Consider the following 17,728-nt stretch of genomic DNA (forward strand, 5'->3'; position numbering starts at 1 on the left):
GTTAAAATATCTCAGTGCCAGCAAACCTCTCCCTTCAGTGCATTAAATGCATGGTACTTTTTTACCATAAAATCAATTATTGGAAATGTTTGAGCAACAAGAACCATTATTACTAAGCTGAGCTTACCCTGCTCAAAGCAGAGCCTTGGTTTACCATGAAACCACTTGCCTTCTCTCCCTGCTGGCGTAGTTTCCAAGAACAAAAACCAGTGCCTTTTACACTCTAAAATTTTGGTTTTACCACAGTTTAGATGCATCCTGCCTGCTTCTTTCAAGAGACAGGAGTAACAGCAAAACCAGACAGCAGCAAACACAGGGCCCACACAGTTAAATTCAAAGAGAATGTTAGGTGTGGATCCCAAGGTTCCTCTCCTGATACCTGGGCCTGTCTGCAGCTAGTAACAGTTCTGTGGGAAAAGAGAGATATTATTGTAGGTCTGTGCCCACTTTAGGCACTCATATGTCATCAATAGGTATTCCTAGGGATGGGAAATGGGTATTCATAAAATTCATGGTTCTTCTCCCTTTGTTTTCCTGAGTGACATTAACTATCTTCTAAATTTCCTATCTGTCTCTAGAAGTAAGCCATGTCCACAGGCACCTAAGGTCACTGCAGAGGACTATGGAACTGATGTCACAGAAACTCATGCCTCACACAGATCTCTTCCAGTAACCTCAGACCTGCAGAGTCTGGTAAATGTACACACCACACCCTGGACTGCTCTGGGGTCTCTGACAAGTATTTCCAGAAAGGTCTAAATACAACTTCGTCGTTTCACTGCTGTCCTCTGATCCTGCAGTACATATACACCATATGAAAAGGGAAAATGTAAAGCATTACCTATGCTGTTTGTCACATGAAGCTCATCCACACACACAAACTTTCTTACCTTTGTTCCTGGCTATTGTAATTAACTTGTTTCTAGTTGCATCATTTGGAGTGTCAAACGAACAGAATGTTCCTCTTCCTCTCACTCTGCTGATGAGATGGGGGTAACGAGCCTGCAGAGAGAGGACAGACAAGCACATGGCAGGTGCTGCAACAGAGGGCACCTGGTGGCTAGCTTGGCTCTGCCAGCTGGAAACCCTGCTGCCTCCTCGCTCCGCTGCAGTGGAGCATGGCTGACACAGCCTGCTGCCCTGCTCAGCCTGCAGAGCCCAGCACAAAGCAGGGAGGCAGAATGGATCTGACCCAGGAGTTTTGTCAAGTAAAATCTTCCTTGGAGTGTGTGTGACACACCTTACTTACATCTACAGTGGACTGCAGGAAAACCTGAACATAAATATCTGCACCAGGGCTGGAAAGCAGCTCACTGTTACCCTGCACTAAGGCACTTGCCAGTAGTATCTGCCACTTCCTCTCAATTACAGTCCTCATCTTCTAGAAGAGCAGCCTTTTGGATAGGACTAGTTGTATTCTGGCCCTCCAAAGGATGAAGATTATACCAGTTTCTGTTCTCCTGCCTGTTATGTCTTAAAGCTGTGGAGAGAGCACAGACTCTGTTCGGGATTATTCTGTGCAAAATGCCTTTGGGAGGTGAGCACCTGCAAGCCTATCCTTAAATGCCTGTCTGTAGAGCTCCACAGTAGAAGCTATAAGGAATTTCCCTTAAACAAGGGAGGGAAAGCTACAATATTCTTGCTTCAACAGCCCAACAGTATTAAACCAATACATGAAAGCATTTTCCTGTAAAAAGAACTTTAGGACAATGAAATACCAGCTGCTTGTGGTAAAAAAAAATCTAGCAAAGTAATTTAGTTAGCTGCAGTTCATACCTTCGGATATTTTGGAGATCAACTTTTATATTGGATTAGACTATATAAAACCAGCATTTTTAAGTCAGTAAAAGAAAGTTGACTTCAATTCCAAATAGGACACAGTTATTCAGGCCTGTGTTGAAGTTATTATAATGGTCTAGACCCCAGTTGGAGTTCCTCAGTCCAAATGTTTAAACTGGTTGAGGTCAGGCCTTACCTCATCAGCAAATTTCTCCTTTTTATCTACAATCCTTCCAGATGTTTACCTGCAAATCCAGCAGCCCAGTCAGTAGTACTTTCCCAGCATGGGCTGCATTGTTCAGAAGGTCTTCTGTTTTAATAACCTTAATGACTTCAGCAAGCATAAGGTTCTTGGATGGATCTCCAAGCCAGGTGTTAAAAATCCGGTAGGGCTTGGGAAAGGGTGGAAAAAGAGTTGTGGAACATGTTAACAGGCAAATCACTACAAATTAATGAAAGCAAGGCATCACAGTGGCAACGCATGGTGGATGAAAAAGCATGCACTAACCTAACCAAGCCCCTTTTTATGTTGTAAAGCCAAATCCCTCCACCCTGCTGAGCTGAAACACAGGGTGACTACTTCTTGCTTCTCTTTTAGTGCACTCTGTCTTGCTGCTCTGACATCTCATTGCAACACAGCTACACATGACAGGAAATCAGCATCATCTATATGGGCTTTTACATCAAGCTTTATGTTCTTCCCCTTAATTTTTTTTTTATTTACATCTGAAGTATCATTAATGCAATGAAGAAATCTTGCTGACAGAATCTGTAATGCTGACATACAAGCTCTGAAGTTCCCAAGTTGCCCTACAGGAGAAGGTATCAGTTTGTGGTTGCATTTTGTACTGAAGGTTTGGTCCATTAGGCTAAATCCAGTTCTCCTCTCCCCCCAGCCCAGCTTTATGCCCTTGGTGACTGACAAAAACTGGAGTAACAGTGAAGAAGTGATGACAACTGTTGTGTGAGCACACAGCAAGGTTCTGTAGAACAGCAGCCCCATCCAGCTGAACCTGCACTGCTGAAGGAAAACTTGTCCCTTCCATGGATGTTACAGTCACTCCTCAGGGTGTTACCAACTAGCACAGAGTTCAAGTTCCATTGAAAATCTTACAGCGTTTGGTCTGAACTCCTCTTTGTGGAAAAATCCTCCTGTCATCATCTTCTTACTGAATGTTACCACATCAGCTGGGTCATCCAGGCCCCAGTGCTCGTGTGCCCAGAACTTTCCTGTGCAGCCACCTCCCGTCTGCACCTCGTCCACCAGGAATGCACAGCCATGCTGCAGAGACAGATGTGAGGGGCAGGGAATGTGAGCCCTCCTTCCCAAAACAGAAACACCCCCCTTAGTGAGCACAGCAACACAAGCCAAGCACAGGCAACTCCCCTCCTTCCTCTCCCTTGGCTGCCCCAACCTCCCCTCCTCAATCCCTCCACCAATGCCACTCACTCTGTGTTCAATTTCACAGTTCAAAATTCAGCTGTTTTTTCAGGAAGGCACTAGAAACTTGTTTTCTACCTATATTCACAACATACATGTTTTTATATAGTCTTGAGAATTTCTAGAAGATACCTGAGAACATCTAGGAGGAGCAGAAGTGGCATTTTCATTTGTTTTAAATCTGAAATCTCTGCCCCCAGTCTGAGTTGGGCATTTGTGGCACAAAGGCAGTACCAGCAGCATGGGCTGTTCAGTTTAGGGGCCTGAAAAGCTGCCTTTTCAGACAAGTCTAATAAAAGAGCTACTCCTGTGAGCTGGCAATGTGGGGTTTTCACATGAAAAAACCTTTTTTTGTCAAAACTTTTTGACAGGGAGAACAAGCTATATCATAATACTGTATTTAAAAACAATGGGTAAGTACTTTTGGCAGTATCTCTTCAGCACATAGATGTTTTGAGGGTGAAAAGAGCATGGAGTCGGTATTACTGAGGGCCATAGTTTCTAAATAGGTAGCTTTACATTCCAAGTACTGAGACATCTGTCCTTTTCGTTGTTTTATTGCAACATCAGCACTATTGTTGGACTCAAGTTGTGTTTCAGCTTTTTGTTGCAATTAAAAATGTTATTAAAAATTTACCCTCTTCCAAACCTGCTTCCTCAGAAACTGAACCTCCTTAACAAATTGGCATTATCATTTAAAGAACACATCTGCAAAATTCACAGCTAATGAATCAGAGTAATTTCTCTCTCACTTTCAAATCAGAAGATAATGTATTGGACTGAGGAAAGCATTAGGTGCAAATCAAATGAAAGAGAGCAGGGGTTGCTTGTATCTGACTACAGGGATATAATTACCCCAACTGCTGCTAAGGAAGCTGAGAAGCTCTCCAAGAGCCTGGGGCAGGGCAAGGCCTCTGCAGAGACCCACAGTGTGTGGGTGCATGTTTAGCTACCACTGAGTGCCCAGTGAAATGTTTTATTACCTTTCTGGCAATATCTCGTAGCTTTCGGAAGAAGTCATCTGAAGCGTGATTGTCCCCACCCTCTGACTGTATTGGTTCCACAATGATTCCAGCCACGATCTTCTTCTTTTTCCTGTACTTTACAATCAGGTCTTCCACCTGGAAATCAAACATTTATGGTACATTCTCACATTTCCTCCCTGCAAGATTAAATCTCAGCAGCAGAACTTCCAACTTTTCATAGACATTCCTGGCTGTAAAGCTGCCAGCAGGCACAAAGGATTAACAAGTAGTTCCTCCTCCCTTCTTGTTCCTGAATGGGTTTAAATCATGTTCTAAGCACACTGTAAATAGTTGCACATTTCCCTGCAGCGTTGTGGAAGCTCTAGCCAGGTTCAGCTGGCAGTGTAGTGAGCAACCACTGCAGCTCTTTGTGCCACTGCTGGCATTCCACCTAAGGGATAAGGAAGGGGATAGATTTTGTGTCAGAAACCAAAACTCCACTAATGCATTAGAGAAGGTAGTCTGGAAAATTTACTTCTTCCAGTCACCCACTTCAGATATATTAAAATTAATCAGATGAAATAGTGCAGAAATCCTGTTGTAAAGGGCTGACAGAGAATTCTCATTAACCTCATAGTGCAGTTGCTGCAATTAGTGGTGTATATGTGATTGAAATCCCCCTCAAAGCTCTTGAGCCCACAGCCCCTGCAGGCTGTGCAAAGCAATGGTTTCCAAAGGGGGACAGTAAGCCAAGTACAGACATGCTAAGAAAGCATTTGGCTTTTTGTTTTGTTTGTTTGGTTTTAAAATAATGGCTTCCAGTATTGCATTTCTCCCACCCAAAGCTAGCCTGGAGCAGCCCCAGGGAAGCCATTTGCTGTGTTCTGTTTTCTCTGAAGTGAGGCAGGTTTGGATATGTGCACTCAGGTCCATCCCTGCACCATCAGAGCTTTATTCCAGAAGCTGCCATGGAAGAGCTGAAAAGCCTGAAATACTGCTAGAGGTTCTCTCTGCAGAGAGGGTTAGCCACCCTGTGCTCTCTCTCAGTCCATGGCCCTTTGGCAAGACCTGGCAGACGAGTTCACTGTGATACAACAAAGTTCTGAGGGTGAAATTTCATTTTGGTATCACTCATGCAGCCCTCAATTCCCAGTAAACACAAGGGAGAAAGGTCTGACTGCAAACAACAGTGAATGCTGGGCTAACCACAAGCTGTTCCAACCCCTGAAAACATTCTTTTAATGAAAAGCACTAATCCTACCAACACTATTCATTATTTCAAATCAAAAACAGCAGAAAGTTGCCAGTGAGTTTTTTACCTCCTCTAAACAACGGGCTTCTTCCTGTTGATTCTCTTTCACAAAGTCTTCCAGGGGATACTTTAGCCTTGGAAATGGAGCAATAGGCCAGTCCAGTGAGGGAATGTCCAGTTTGTGAATTGCTTTAGAGTGAGTTGTAGCTAAGCAACCTAAACACAGAGAAGGAAAAATTAAAACAATACCTATCTAGAAACAATACAAGAAAAAAGCTACCAAAAGTGAAAAATGGCCTGACTGTGGAATTCTCTTAAGTGCTCTGTGTTTTTGCTGTTTTCTGAAATACTTGGTAATTGGATTTAGTCAGGCTTAAATGGATTGCTCTAGATTTTAAGCATCATTTTCCATATGCAGTGTTCCAGAAGAGCAGGAGAACCTCTCTTAGTCTCACCAGGTTGCTCAGATGAGGTGGATTTCATCCCTCCAAAGACAATTGCTCACACAGCTCACACAGCACTCTCAGGTAGTATGCTTAGAGCAGGGATTGAGCTGATATAAACCAATAAAAGTGAGTGACAGCATGTTGGTGGTGATTTCAACCCAGGAGTTAGATTTACATGAGTATAGACAGGATTCAGAATAAAAATAGGAGTCTGTCTGAAAAGAATTTTTAAAAAATGTAAGATCGATTCCTACTGTCACTCAAATATTGTCTCAGTACTGGTGGGGCTTCCAAGACCACCCTTAATGAACCTATATATTCTCCTATACTGTCCAAGTATAACCTATACTGCCCAAGGTCAATCACAGAGAGCTGAGGGATGAGGTGGGGACAAGGCACAGCTTACCCAGGGTCCTGCCGTGGAAGGCACCCATGAAGGAGAGCATGGCGTAGTCGGGGCAGCCGGGGGGCTGCAAGCAGAGCACACAGTGGGGTCAGCGAGGGGCTCACCCCCCACTGCCCCCTGAGCCAGCTCCTCTGCAGCCAGCAGGCACCACAAATTGTTACAGCCACCCCCTTCAACAAACTGGTCACCCCCAAAAACCTGCCCACCTCCCAAAGCCCAGCATGAACACCAATGAATGTGTGGTGCTTTATGCTGTGCTGTGACATCACTGCACAGATCAGCTCACACAGGGCTGAGCCCTCAGCACCACCAGCCCTTCTTACACACATTAGGAGCAGCTGTTTCTGGGGTGGCTGTGGGGCTCAGCAAGGAGAGGCTGGAGCTGCCCTGTGCTGGACCTCTGTGCATTGCTGATGACTGGCTGATATTTAGTGGAAGTAGTCTGTATTTCACCATCTTCTACATTTACAAAACCCAGACTCCACTTCACATGGAGCAAACCAAACTTTTCCTCCCAGTCTTCCCAGCCCAAACCAGTGGTACATCTGTAGGTGTGCTAAAGAACAAATGTTACCTGGTTAATCATGCAAGATTCCAGCTCTTCTTTTGTGACATTATTATGGCCCCTCTCCTTGTTCTGCAAAAAACCCAAACAACCCAACATGAGTTTGTTCTCCTGTAGTTGTAACCAATATATTTGTGGCTGAACCATAAACCAGTAATGCTGGTATTCAAGACTGGAGTCAAGGAAGACCCTGATTATGGCTTCACATGCTGACTGCAGTCTGCATTTGCTTCATTAACTTTTCTTTATAACTTCTAAAGTTGCGTCAATAAAAAGTAAAAGCTTAGATGAAGACTTTTTAATAAAGATTTTATACGAGATTGAATATAAAGAACATAATGAGCAGACAACCTCCAAGCCTCACTTTGTTTTACAATAACAACTCTGATGATGAATAAATACTCATTTCTACATCTAAACCTACAAAAACATCTTAATGTTTTACTTACTCTGTACCACATGAATATTGCTTTAAAGGCATTTTCATTAGAGCAGGATCCACAAGCCATGGTCATCACCTGTGACAGACCCTTAGGAGCCACCTGTCAAGGAAGACAGAAAATGACTGTGAAATACTGAGCACAAGTGTAGTGCACAGTGATAATAATAGTGATAATAATAGGATCTGTCCTAAGCACCATGAACTTCAGTATAGTGGGAGACCAAGCATGCCTGGGGTGAGGAAAGCCAATGCCAAGTGCAGCTGAGAGGGCTCAACTCAGTTTCAGTGTCAAGGATCTTCACATTTCAATCAAGACAAAGAGAAGTCACTTGTCCCGCTCTGTCTCACGAAAGCACAGTGAACAGGGGTTAGTGAAATTGTGTTTTCTCATCAGTTCTTGAACCCAGGAGGAAAGAGGCTGCATCTGTGCAGAGCTGATGTACCACATTCTTACATCCAGCTGTCAAGTCAGGGAAAAAGCTTTGATCTTCTTTCTTGCAGTGGGAAGGCAATGGATGAACTGTGATGTTCCCTAGTAAAACCCATAACATCCCTTGATAGGCCATGTCCCTGAACACAGAACATGGTAACTCATCACTGCCAGCTCAAACTTACTGATAGCAAAGACTCCTTCAGTTTTTCTGTAAAGTTCTCTGGAGGTAAAATCCCTAGGGCAGGTCTGTTGATAAAAGTGCTCTGAAAAGACAAAGGAAGAAGAATTGTTAGGTCTTATTATCATGTGGAAAATACATTGATATCAAGGCAGTTACATTTTATTCTAATTATAAATACCAGGCAGAAATCTGTGCCACGGCATGAGGAGTTTTAAGCTAGGGATTAATATTCCTGCTTTAGCATATGTCTTTCTGTCTAATCCTTACTACTTTATTCTTGCAGGACACTTTAGGAAAGGTGCATGCTAACTCATACTGACATTTCCTCTTCAATACTGCCATTTTATTTGCTCAATCTCAATTTTCCTTGTACACAGGAAATATGCTTTAAAAACTTTATTGCTTGTTTTCAGTTTGAGCAGCTAAATTCAATTAGGATAGCAGCATTTTCATCCTTACTGAGCTTCAAGACAGACCATTTTGGAACACTGTGGTTATAAACATCCTCTAGATACTGCTGCAGTGGGATTTGGGGGAACAAGGCAATGGTAAAGTTACAGAATAGGGGCTTCATCTGAGAAGGTTAAAGAGCCATGCAAGGGTCAGCAACACAACACTGCAATAAACAGGTTTCTGACAGAAAACCTGTGCCCACAGGCATGCTGTCTGCCTTCCAGATCCCCTGGCATGGACAGGATGGGCAGCACAGGGATCAGTGAGGAGCTGCTCTGCTTGTTATTGCCTCACTCTCAGCAACTTGAATTTAATCAAGCTCAGGGACAGTGGCTGATATATCCAGACGTGCTGTGGGAATTCCCTGTCACCAGGTGTTGCTGGCATGAAGCTCAGTGATTTGCAGGCTCCTATTCCCTGCTGTAGGGCTTTCAGGGACACAGCCACCGTGCCTGGTGCCTCAGCTGAGCTGTAAGACAATCCTCACTGTGCAGGACAGCAGTGGATTTCCAGCTTCCCTGTTTCCTCCTTTCCCTCTCCTGACTGAGGTCTGACATGGACCAGCAGCCACTCAAGCTGAAATAGCCCTCAGTGGGATTCCATGGCCCATTGGGAAACTTCCTGGCTGAACTCATGGCTGCTCCCCAGAATTCTTTTCTCCAACAGCAGAACTGAATCTGTGTTGCTGCAAGAGCCCTGGGAACCACTGCTGGGACTCCAGGGATGCAGCCTTCCCACACCACAGTGTGGGGAAGTCACTGGGAAGGTGAAGCCAGGCTCCAGGCTCTTCAGTGGCAGATGAGAAGCCATGGGCATGAATCAAAGCATGAGGGGTACTGATTTGGGTATAGGAGAAAGGTTTTGCAGCCAGAGAACAGAGAAGCAGTGGAACGGGCTGCTCTTCTTGGAGGTTTTCAAGGTCTCTGAGCCCTGAGCACCTTGGTCTCATCTCACAGCTGCCCCTCTGGAGCAGGAGCTTGGCCAAGAGACTACCTAAGGTCCTTTCCAACTTCAGTGCTCACACTGGTGCTGTGAACTGGCCACATCAGCATCCACACCTTTGGGAAAGGTCATTTTGGTGTCAGTGAACAGCAGCCTGCTGCCCACACATGGGTTTCTGTTGCCCACATAGGGTTTTCTGTTGCCCACACAGGGGTTTCTGCTGCCCACACAGGGGTTTCTGCTGCCCACACAGGGGTTTCTAAGAAGCAGTTCTGGAAAAAGCCCCTCAGCCTCCCCAGTCCACTAATAGAGATGAATGTTACATTTATGCAATTAATTTAAATTGTGTCATGGGTTAAAATTGATTCATTGCTGCTCCTAGTCTTTGTGGGCAATCTTATTTGATTCATACTGTGCTACTCTTCATTTTAAATTAAATTTTCTCAGAAAAGGACAAGCTCAATAAATTCGCCGACTGCAAAGCAGCTTTATTTGCCCTTTTTTTTTTTTTTTGTTTGCTGGTTTTTTTGTGGAAGAAGTAATGGCTGAAATTAAAGGCTGAGCTTCCATAACTTAAGTCTTAATGGGTCTCCAGAGGGGACAGACAGCCTCCCCAAAAACATTCATATTTTCAGTGCAGCTCAAGCTTGCACATTTATCCTTCAATCCTTCTCCTCAACACAAGTAACTCATTCATTCCAAGACACGTGAGGCACAGCAAGAGGTGTCAGTGGTCACACTGCACCTGCAAGGACATTTCATCAGGATTCTTAGGGAAAACCAAGGACCACACAAGATGGAACACTGAATGAGCTAGGACTTTGTAAACTGTTCTAGTGTGTTACTTCCAAAATACTCTTTCAACAGACTCAAACTTCAAAGAAAGCCTAAGCAAGGATGTTACTGACAGGTTAACACAAAGTTTTTGTTTTGTAGTTACGAGAAATCTTACTTGGCTTTTTATCTCAGTTCAGAAGTAAATTTTCATATCAAGTTAGAGACAAGACCATAAATTTACTGTGAATTTGATTATGGGCTGTCACAGTCAATTGACAACATTTGCCATTAAGCAGAAAAGTGTATTTTTCTTTTGTAGTTAATGAGATACCCAGATGTGAGAAAAAGAGAACATTGGCATCAAGCTGCTGTGGCTCGAATAAACAGATGCACATTTGGTGTTTATTGCTGGCTATCAAGAGGGGATGTGGAGCATTATAGACAAACCAGATCAAAAGTCCCTCCAGGAAAACACCAATCCCTTTGCTAACACAAACCAAAGTTGTGCCACTTGTGTGGGATTTGGGGGAGTTCCAAACAAAGCCAACAGGTTTTTTAGTTTTTGGGTTTTTTTCTGGTTTTTTTGTTTGTTTTGGGATTTTTGTTTGGTTTTTCTTTCTTGTTTAGTTTGTTTTTAGAATCTGACTGCCTACTGCTGCATTATAATGAAGATATTATTCCTAAAAATCATCTTTATGAGTTAGCATAAGTATTTATAAATATTAGACCTTCCAAAATATCCAGATCTGCCTTTGACAACTCCAGCATTTCTGGTCCTGGTACTTTGTTGGTTTGTTTTTGTTTTTTTTAACTTGAAGTGCTTTCATTCTGGGAAAGGTGGAATTTCTCACCCTGAAGAAATGAGCATTCCATATAGCAAATCAGCTCAGGATTTCTCTGCCATGCTGGCTCAGGATTCAATAGGGCACCATGTCCTTGTATTCTCTCAAGGTCTTATTCTTGCTTTCAGGCTCAAAAATCTTCATTCAGAGAACATTATTAAAATGGTTAATTGGAGACACCATGTTTGAACTATGATTTAAATCTGGCTGCAAACATATCAAGTGCTTGCATCACCCAAATGTTTACTTTTTGTAAAACTTCTCAGAGGTTTTGGTGTCTTCTTAAGCACTACAAAGCTCTTTTCATCGAGTGACAAGTAAAGCAAGCAGATCCTATCATACATTAATTGAATGATTAGCATTCCCTATCAGTGTAACAAAAAAAGAGAAAACCCAGAACAAGGAGGGAGAGAACTCCTTCATGTACTTAATGTTTTAATTCACTTACCAGGTTCTGTGGCTGCTGTAAAAGCTTTATCAGAGAGGGATGGCTGTAACCTAATTAGAAAGAACAAAGAAAGAAAACAGTTCTTTCTATCTAGTTTCAATAAAGTAATGCAAAGCATAACCTAGAGAATAACCTTAACTTCATGCTTGACTGTTTCTGTGTAACTTGTATATTTTTAACGACTAATAATAGAAGTTCTTCTGAAGTAGGACAAACCTATGGGCTTTTTGTCCCTCACATGACCAGCTTCTTTTTTTTTTTCTCTTCCCATTTCCTTACTTTGACAAACTTTTGTTTGGAAAAAGATGCAACAATTTGTCCTTTTTACTAAAAAACTAAGATAGCTTCAATTTTAAAATGAAGGTGCTTAATTTATACCCATTGATATTCTACAGGATAACTTGCTTGCTTACAGGCAAAACCGATTTATCTGCTGTAAAAAAAAGAAATCTTCAAAGGAGGCCAGAAATTTTATTTTAAGCCTGATCTCTAATGTATGAAATACCAATGCCAGAGATTAACATCATCTTTTAAATTTCCTTGTAGAAACAGTTGGAAACTTCATCTTCCCTACTGCTCAAGAAGTCAGACCATGCTAATTTCGTTACAAAAGCTTATTGTGCCTCTGAATCCCCATTCCAGTGGAATGACAACAGCCCTGATTATCCTGTTTGAGCAATGGAGCATTAGGCTGCTGTGTTAACAAATTAATTATAAATTCAGTTTTGAATATTTCAGCTGAAAACAAGAGAATATCCATATTGTTTTAACTGCATGTCATGCTGCTAAATCTGTTAAAATTATTATGAAGATAATAATAGTGGCTATTTGGGACGCAGAACAACTAAATCTGCATGGCATCTGTTGTCATGGGAAGAGCTGTTGTTCAGCTAGAGGGAATGACACACTGAGAGCTGTGTCCTTGAGAACTGCACCTGTGGCTGCCACTGAGAGGCCCTTTGAGAGTAAATCAAGTTTTCAGAGATCCCCAAAGGGCACAGAAGTTTGTTATAAACAGCTCCCATTGTTTAGGAAGCTCAAGGATCAGCTCTGGTGTTGCTTGTAAGAACTTGTAATCCTATTGGTGGTGTTGTGACATGTGAAGATCTTTGTATCCTCTCTTTTATAACACAAACTTCTACTACCCCTGATTTACCCTTTTCCACACACACAGGATCTCTCTCCTGTTCACCTGTTCCTTTTCCTGTTCTCCTATCACTTCAAGCCAAGTGGTCTGGTCCTCCTCTTAACACCCCCATATTCCTTGTGATGCCTTAGGATGCCTTAGCTTCTATATTTTTCATGTATCTGTAATCCTGTAATTCTTTAGTGTGTAACTCTAGACTCCATACAGGGTGCTGAGCTGCTGTTGTCTCATTTTTAGACAAACTAATTCCTCTCTAAGCTCAAAATTCAAGGACACCTTACTGTCTCAGGGCCCAAAAATATGTGAAAAACAGTGAATTGGGGGGAGCAAACTTGGAGTAATTGACTTCATTACTCGAAGCTGTAAATGGAGGATTAACCTCAGATATGCAAATGGACAAAACTTATAAAGTATGAAAAACTCATGACTCACTATCCATTTTGGGTGTAGCTCCTGGGTGGGCTGTGATTGCCCTAAATGCACCTAAAGGCCTTCAATAAATATAACTGCTTTTTATTCTCTCAGCCTTGTCTAGCCTCTGTTTTAGGTTAGCCCATTTAGGCATCACTTGTGCTTCCTCAAACAGCCCCAGTGATCCTCAAAGCCCAACTGCTGTGACAGAGTCAGGCAGTGTGTGCCAGGAGCTGAGCTGGCACATGGGTTAGCAGTCAGCAACCAACACCAGGAAGAACAAAATGGTTGAATAACCATTATATAACTGTGGTAGACAAGTCAAGCAGCTCTGGGCTGGGATGGCAAACAGGCACTAAGTCGTCTCAGTGCCATGAGCAGCACAAGGAGCTTTACAAATCCACCCTCAGAGGTGACTGAGCTGGCTCTAAGGGAAGGGCACCTGCTCCATCACTCTTGCTGTGTGACTGGATCAATGTGACAGGAACGTACATGTCCTCCAGGCTCATGAATGTGCCTGTCTGCAAAAGGAAAAACAGCTAGAGCCTACCAAAATAATGAGATGGAGAAAGCCCAAAGAATCATCTGAACTGAGCAGCAGGCTGATGTCAATAATATCAAACTACACCTCTCTGCATCTCCCCAAACAAAACACACCTTCCCAGCACTGGAAAACACATTGTTTCATTTGTTATTTCAGGATGTTTGCTGGCAAACATGTCAATAGCATCCCTCTTGCATTTGGCTCCATGGGGTTTCTAACTCTGTTAGACAGAATAGACACAGGATTAGAGGACTATGCTGTGCTTCAGCTGCCCATAAAAGTCTGCTAAAAAAACTATTTTAATTTTTGTTTTACAGCAAGAAACAGCCCAGAGCGTCTTTGCCTAGAGGCTTTTTGTACTTTAATTCTTATCTCTCCACACAGGCACTTATTACCTCTCAACCTCTGCTGATAAATATATTCTAGAGTAACAGATCATTATTAAATCTTGGGGAGCCCTGACACATTCATGAAAGGTTTTATTGGATTTACTTGCAGAGAGATAAGCACAGATGACTAACAAGCACCTTGTGATCTTGTTTTGCTTTCACAGTCCAGGCCCTACCTCTGTCACTAAGAGGGACATTATTAGTAACCTGGGCAGCTTCAGATGGTCTTGTCATTCAGTACAACTGAAACAGAAATTAATGTTGTGTGTCAGACTTAGGTCAGCCTGCAAGTATTAAATTTCCATTTACTCTTTGCTGCTTCACATCCCAGAGCCATTATCTCAGAAGAGGTATGAAACACTGTACTGTAGTTCCTTAGGGACTGAGGAACATGTTCCTTAGGATAAAAACCCAGCTTGTCTTCAAGAAGGCATTGCCACATGTGAAAGAGGAACTCCATGGCTTAGGAGGGTCAGTTTTACAGTACTGGAGTCTTGAATCTATGTCACCCGTTTGAGTCAACCAGAGGAAGTAAACTGCAGAAGCCCCTGCCTATTTCTGCCTATTAAGAAAATATTTTTCCCTAATTCTTTAATATTTTATACACAAAACTATATTAAAGAGGTATGCTTGCACCATCAAGCACCAGGTCAGAAAGCCTCAGAGCACTGTCTGTACAACCTGAATGCCATTATTTTGGATATGCACTGACTTTCATACTTTGGGGTGTGCACTTGTGCAGGACTGAGCACTCGTTTCTCCAAATCAGAATTTGTTGTGTGAAGAATGGGAAGCCATGAACACTAAATGCATCTCCTTTCCTACAAACCTACAATCCAAGCTCACTGGCATACAAGCATTATGCTTCTCTACCTCACCCCTATTTCCATGTGAGCAGTGGCCAAGTTTTCTCTGAAAGATACAAAGTAGTGAGAACTTGTACTGGGGAAATAAGCTACAAACACTGAAGGGTTCTGGAATTACACTGATTGAGTGCTATGAGACAGCAAAAGCATTGTCTACAAAGACTGGGACAAGTGAACACCCATTGCAGTCACAAGGTCTGAGATGCCAAAAATTTGCTAACAACCTGAACATCATTAAGTTCTGTTTCCCAGGAAAGGAGGCCTGTAGGGATGATTTTGAGTCATCACAGTTTCTATACATAGCACAAGATCTACCTTTTAAATTACCCCTGCACTTCTGCTCTTTTTACTTCTGCAAAAACGTATTTTTAAGCTGCTGAGAGGAGCCACGGATGAGGAACAAACAAACTGGACTGAACTGCTACTGAAACCTGTATTCCTCACAGCTGGGGCTCACATTTCTGCCTTGCTTCTGCTTGAAAGGCTTCCCAAGGCAATCAGCTGACTCTGCCAAGCACTTGCCAGGCCCCGTGTTTGGTCCCTCAGACAATGACCTGCCACCTTTGCTTTCAGGCAGCACCACAGCTCAGTGCTGCTGCTTGTTTCACCCTGCTGCAGTCCACATGGCCACCCTTTTCTTATTCCCCACTTACTTGGAGATAGAAATGTTAACTAAATGTTAACTAAAGCATATAATTGAATGTTAAAACGTCTATGCTGTGCTTGTGGATATTCAAAACAGTAACATAGTGTTACAGAATCACCAAGTGCACAAATCCAAGCCCACAAAGACAGCCTGAACTGTGCACCTTGCACATTCAAATTGAGATTAATACTAGAGCTTCTGCCAGGCACCACTATGCACTTTAAGTGAGCTCTAGGTACTGAATTTGGAGTTTACTCAGCTATTCAAAACCACCACTACACAATACACAGCAGTGAGCTGTCACTGATTACAATGTGCACATTATGTCACCTCTGTGTTTTTAACTTAATGAATCAACTTCCCTAGCAGTGCCTGAGATAAGAAAATGACAGGTTGAGGACAAAGGAAAACATTTTGGTACAACTGTCTCCTACCTATTGGGATGGAAGAGATCTGAGAGTAGAGATCCAGCATACGATTGCCATCTACATCCACGAGGTAGTTCCCTCGGCTCTCTTCATAATTGCAAAAGAAGTGCACAGCTTCTGCATTCTGCAAGGGAAAAACAATCAGTGCTTTAAAAAGTGGCAGTATGTAGGAAGGTACAACTAATGGTTATACAGCACAATCTGATAAAAATATCTAATGCTAGGATAAAAAGACACCGTATTCATTGCATGGGAATTAACTGTACAGCTATTTTTGTAGACTGTTCAAAGGGCAAGTCTTTGCTTTTTCTACAGAAATGAAGCACAGACTTGGAGAAATTGCTCATCTTAGGAAGGCAATATGAACTTAGGCTGACATCCTTTTAAACTCAAGCCCAAATACACCTTGTTTTCACTGACCCCCTGCAACAACTCCTAAGTTTCTCTTTGAACACATGTAGTTTAAACACATATATTGAAAGAAAAACTCCTAATGCTTGCAAAATGATCCTGGAGTATTCAATATATACTACAAAAATTTTTATCCAAATACACATATAAACCACACACTATGTACTCAGTGTGGAAAGCCAGCAATTTTTTCTGTGGCACAAACATACAAATCAGGATTTTCAGACAAGTTCTGAAGCCCAAGTATTATCATCCCCCAAAACACAGAAAACCTGACAAATTACCTGAATGCCATTCAGCTTCTTCATTAATTCCTGCAGAAAAACAAATGTCAGAGTCTCAGGTGTGTAATTAGCAAATACTGATGGAGAATGCATGTTCCTTTTTCATGATCCCATAAATCACATGCAAACCTTGCAGTCCTGTGTGCTTACCAGGCAACTCTACCTGCCACAGGAACTTTCCTGGTGCATCTTGCAAATATTACAGTCAAAACTATGACCTGTGGCATGCAGAGCTAAACGGGCTGCAAACACAGTTTAACTGTAAATCTCCAAAAAGGGAATTCTTCTATATTGACCAACTGAACTGAGAAAACAAGAGAGAAATCAGAAAGTAAAAGAAACCAGAGTCACACAGAAGGGATACTGGTACATTGGTTCTAGAAAGAAGGCTCCTTTTTATTAAAAACAACAAAAAATGAAACCCCAAATGCCTCACATGCACAAATACTAACTCTGCCAGAGTAAAACAACATCCACTAAATCAAAACTCTTCCTTTATTTCAAAACCAAAGTGTTATTTCACATCATAAAAAGCCAACTAAGTTTCTATTTCATCAGGAGCACAAGTGACCAAGCCTGATGGGATGTTTTATTAAAATGATGCTCTTTTGCTTTGAATTATTCCATATGGGAACTTGGTGGTTGAGATTCAGATCTGCCTCTCAAAGAGGCATTTCATTCATTCATTTCATTCAGCTTTTTATTCTCAACCCTCTGATAAAAGTAGGCATAAACTTATGGAATTATATTTATCCATATCGGATTTAAGGTTTGAAATGAAATCTGTTTTCTAGCAAGTTACAGCTAAAGATAAAAAACCCCAAGTTACTGTACTTTGGAAACTTACTCTAGATCGTGGCCCAGGAACTTCTGTCTTCATCAGAGGTCCATCATAATCAAAATCCACATCAATTTTAGCTGCAGCTTGACTGATATACCTGTGTCCTGTGAGAAATGATGAAAACATGAGTACAGACCATATTTTCTGCACTCTCCTCTCAGAAGATACATCCATACCTTGCCTGACTGAGAACACTTGACAGATGACACCAATTACACTGAGCTGACTGAAGTGAACTATACATCTCATCTTTGACCAGTCTTAAAATACCAATGAGGTGGCTAAAAAAAATAAAAGGGGAAATAAGAAGGCAAATTCTACTTAAAGCACAGGAAGACTGAGTGCACCTTTATTTCCATCTCTCTTGTTGAGTCTGTCCATTACACCCT

General features: G+C 42.1%; 1 protein-coding gene across 3 annotated transcripts in view; it reads right to left on the bottom strand.

Annotated features, from left to right (window-relative positions):
• Positions 1 to 17,728, bottom strand: part of ABAT (4-aminobutyrate aminotransferase) — a 52,355-nt gene that overhangs the window by 2,612 nt on the left and 32,015 nt on the right. For all 3 annotated transcript variants that reach the window (XM_085074890.1, XM_085074892.1, XM_085074891.1), the window contains exons 3-15: positions 17,346 to 17,443; positions 16,499 to 16,528; positions 15,810 to 15,927; positions 11,373 to 11,422; positions 7,912 to 7,992; positions 7,304 to 7,396; positions 6,864 to 6,926; positions 6,290 to 6,353; positions 5,505 to 5,653; positions 4,204 to 4,341; positions 2,894 to 3,061; positions 2,025 to 2,171; positions 891 to 1,002 (exon numbers count right to left, since the gene is read on the bottom strand). In XM_085074890.1, coding sequence (XP_084931016.1) covers positions 891 to 1,002; positions 2,025 to 2,171; positions 2,894 to 3,061; positions 4,204 to 4,341; positions 5,505 to 5,653; positions 6,290 to 6,353; positions 6,864 to 6,926; positions 7,304 to 7,396; positions 7,912 to 7,992; positions 11,373 to 11,422; positions 15,810 to 15,927; positions 16,499 to 16,528; positions 17,346 to 17,443 — 1,311 coding nt within the window. The remainder of the gene's footprint in view (positions 1 to 890; positions 1,003 to 2,024; positions 2,172 to 2,893; positions 3,062 to 4,203; positions 4,342 to 5,504; positions 5,654 to 6,289; positions 6,354 to 6,863; positions 6,927 to 7,303; positions 7,397 to 7,911; positions 7,993 to 11,372; positions 11,423 to 15,809; positions 15,928 to 16,498; positions 16,529 to 17,345; positions 17,444 to 17,728) is intronic.

The sequence above is a fragment of the Lichenostomus cassidix genome, chromosome 14 (genome assembly GCF_008360975.1).
Source record: "Lichenostomus cassidix isolate B80296 chromosome 14, HeHo_3.0, whole genome shotgun sequence".
Lineage (NCBI taxonomy): Eukaryota > Metazoa > Chordata > Aves > Passeriformes > Meliphagidae > Lichenostomus > Lichenostomus cassidix.